This window comes from Lipotes vexillifer, unplaced genomic scaffold (assembly GCF_000442215.2).
Source record: "Lipotes vexillifer unplaced genomic scaffold, Lipotes_vexillifer_v1.1 scaffold477, whole genome shotgun sequence".
Lineage (NCBI taxonomy): Eukaryota > Metazoa > Chordata > Mammalia > Artiodactyla > Lipotidae > Lipotes > Lipotes vexillifer.
Genome location: NW_006770652.1, coordinates 1,332,041 through 1,334,699, shown reverse-complemented (window position 1 = coordinate 1,334,699; position 2,659 = coordinate 1,332,041). Strand labels below are relative to the sequence as shown.

At 40.1% G+C, this 2,659-nt stretch overlaps 1 protein-coding gene across 2 annotated transcripts in view; it reads left to right on the top strand.

The window, feature by feature from the left end:
- Positions 1 to 2,659, top strand: part of BCAT1 (branched chain amino acid transaminase 1) — a 66,891-nt gene that overhangs the window by 49,065 nt on the left and 15,167 nt on the right. For both annotated transcript variants that reach the window (XM_007446271.1, XM_007446272.1), the window contains exon 8: positions 1,087 to 1,172. In XM_007446271.1, coding sequence (XP_007446333.1) covers positions 1,087 to 1,172 — 86 coding nt within the window. The remainder of the gene's footprint in view (positions 1 to 1,086; positions 1,173 to 2,659) is intronic.

Here is a 2,659-nt window from a genome sequence, read left to right as displayed (position 1 = left end):
TTTTTTTTTTAATTTATTTATTTAGTTTTGGCTGCATTGGGTCTTCGTTGCTGCGTGCAGGCTTTCTCTAGTTGTGGCGAGCGGGGGCTACTCCTCGTTGCAGTGCGCAGGTTTCTCATTGCCGTGGCTTCTCTTGTTGCGGAGCACGGGCTCTAGGCTTGCGGGCTCAGTAGTTGTGATTTGCAGGCTCTAAAGCACAGGCTCAGTAGTTGTGGCTCACGGGCTTAGTTGCTCTGCGGCATGTGAGATCTTCCCGGACCAGGGCTCGAACCCGTGTCCCCTACATTGGCAGGCGGATTCTTAACCGTTGTACCACCAGGGAAGCCCCTTCTTTCTTTATTATTTCTTTGTTAGCCATATACATGCCTGAGCCCATTACATCTGAATCTCAGAGGGTGAAGTCAACATCTCCAGGCTTGAAAATCACTCTGGATAGACTTGTCAAAGGCCAGTGTGGGAGCAGTGATGGCCTGCGTGGGCACGGACACCGCTTAGGGCTGGGTTTCTCCACAGTATTCACAGAAGGTTTGGTAATGCCCAGTGTTTCTGAGTAAGGGTCTATCTACATTATCCTAATTACTAACCAGCTTTAATCCACTGAGGTAAATTTTGACTTTGGAATGTTCCTCTTAAGAGTATTTTTTTTTTTATTTTTTTTATTTTTTTTAATTTTTTATTTTTTTAACATCTTTATTGGGGTATAATTGCTTTACAATGGTGTGTTAGTTTCTGCTTTATAACAGAGTGAGTCAGTTATACATATATATATGTTCCCATATCTCTCTTAAGAGTATTTTATAACTCTTACTGTTTGTTAGTGGGAAGCCATCTCATTTTTCACAGGTTAAGGATAAATTGAAGGTGGTAGGATGACTGATTTCCTTTCTTGTTCCTTTTTTTTTTTTTTTTTAAACTTAAGGATCTACCTGAAGTATGAGTTGATTTGGAAAATTTGACAATGCAGAACAGTGACCTCCTTTTCATGTTTATTACCAGCAAAACTGCAAGAAACTTTTTTTTTTTAATGGCTGTTGATAAAAGGCATGGCTAATAAAGTTTGAAACTATTCCAATTTCTAATTGACAGAGGAAGAACTGGCAACTCCTCCGCTAGATGGCATCATTCTTCCAGGAGTGACAAGGCAGAGCATCCTGGACCTGGCACACAAGTGGGTGGGTGCCTTTGACATGAACCACTTTTATAAGCATGGAACAAAAAGTAATCAAAATAAGTCCAGCTTAGTTTTGAAATAATATCCTGTAGTTCCAACCAATGCTGTCTCATCTTTAAATCTTAACTTGAGTGAAAAGAACTCTTCTAGAAGGACTGTCTTGGTGAGACTATCAAGTAAGTATTGTTTGTAGGGAGGGCAGGCAGAAGCTAGTTCAGTAGGTCGTCCTAGTGAAGATGTATTCTAGTACTAGTCTCACGCTTTATACCAGGTGTCTCCTACCGACTCATCTGCTTTACCCTCCGAGGGCTTCCTTTTCGCCAGCCTTTAACTTTTCAAGTCTGAGTGTGTTGTTTCCAAATGGCAGTGGCACGTAGTCCTTCCCTTTTCTCTGTTTATTCCAGTGTAACCATGCTAGGAGTTAAAAGAATTTTACTGACATATAAATGCTTACTAACATGACAGTATTAGTTTCGCGGCCTTCTTTCTCCCTCCTTCCTGCCCCCTGTCCTCCCAGATTCACATACATGCTTATTTTAACATCTAAACATTCAAGCAAATGTAAAGTTGTTTTCAGTAGCCTTTCTGATTCAAGTGACACAGGCACGTGTGTTAAACCATTCGGTATTGGAAGTGACTTAGCATATTCAAGATGAATATTGAATGAGTTGATTAATCTGGCAAAGGTTCCTGGCTGGGACTTCTGACCCATGTATTGAAATGGTCTCCAAGGGACAAGAAAAGGCTTTGAGCAGACTGTGGTGAAACAGTGCTAATAGGACAAATGTTTAGAAACACACACGTCTACGAGAGTACAGTTTCTCTGGAAAAGGCTTTGGAAATAGAGAAAACGTGCTATAAATAATTCTCAAAACCCTGAAGTAGGCAAGACCCAACTGCCACATGCTGGCTGGCGCATCGGGCATGACATTTACAAACTGTTGGTATAATTTCAAACAGCTTGCCCTGTCCTAATTGTGTTTTCAATTGGAAAGATGTATTTTCCAAGCTCAGTGATTTTTGTTTTATTAAAGAGGAAAATCAACCAAGTACAGAAGGTTTGATGAGAAGTTCCAAGTGGAAATTCCCCCACGCTAATGATTTGCTAGCATGAAAAATAGGTTATTATAGAGGAAGTTTCTTCCTGACTCCTTAGCTATAATTTATGTTTAAAACTGTGAGACACAAATGCCAAGAGGCACACGGGGGGTTACCACTGTTTGCCAGGTAGGGGAAATTGTCCAAAAATAAGTGAGGGTAAGCGAGTAAAAAGAATCCTGTTTATGTACAAGAGATTTTTTTTCTTTTCTTTTCCACAACACAGAACTCAGCTTGTTCTCGCTTGGCTGATTTGCTGGAGTTTGTTTGTTTGTTTGTTTATTTATTTATTTATTTATTATTTGCCTTTGTACAACTTAATTGCAGTTGCAGACTGAGATAGGTTGAAACTTATAAAAAGCCATGTTTCTGTTGCAGGCATCTTTCCCT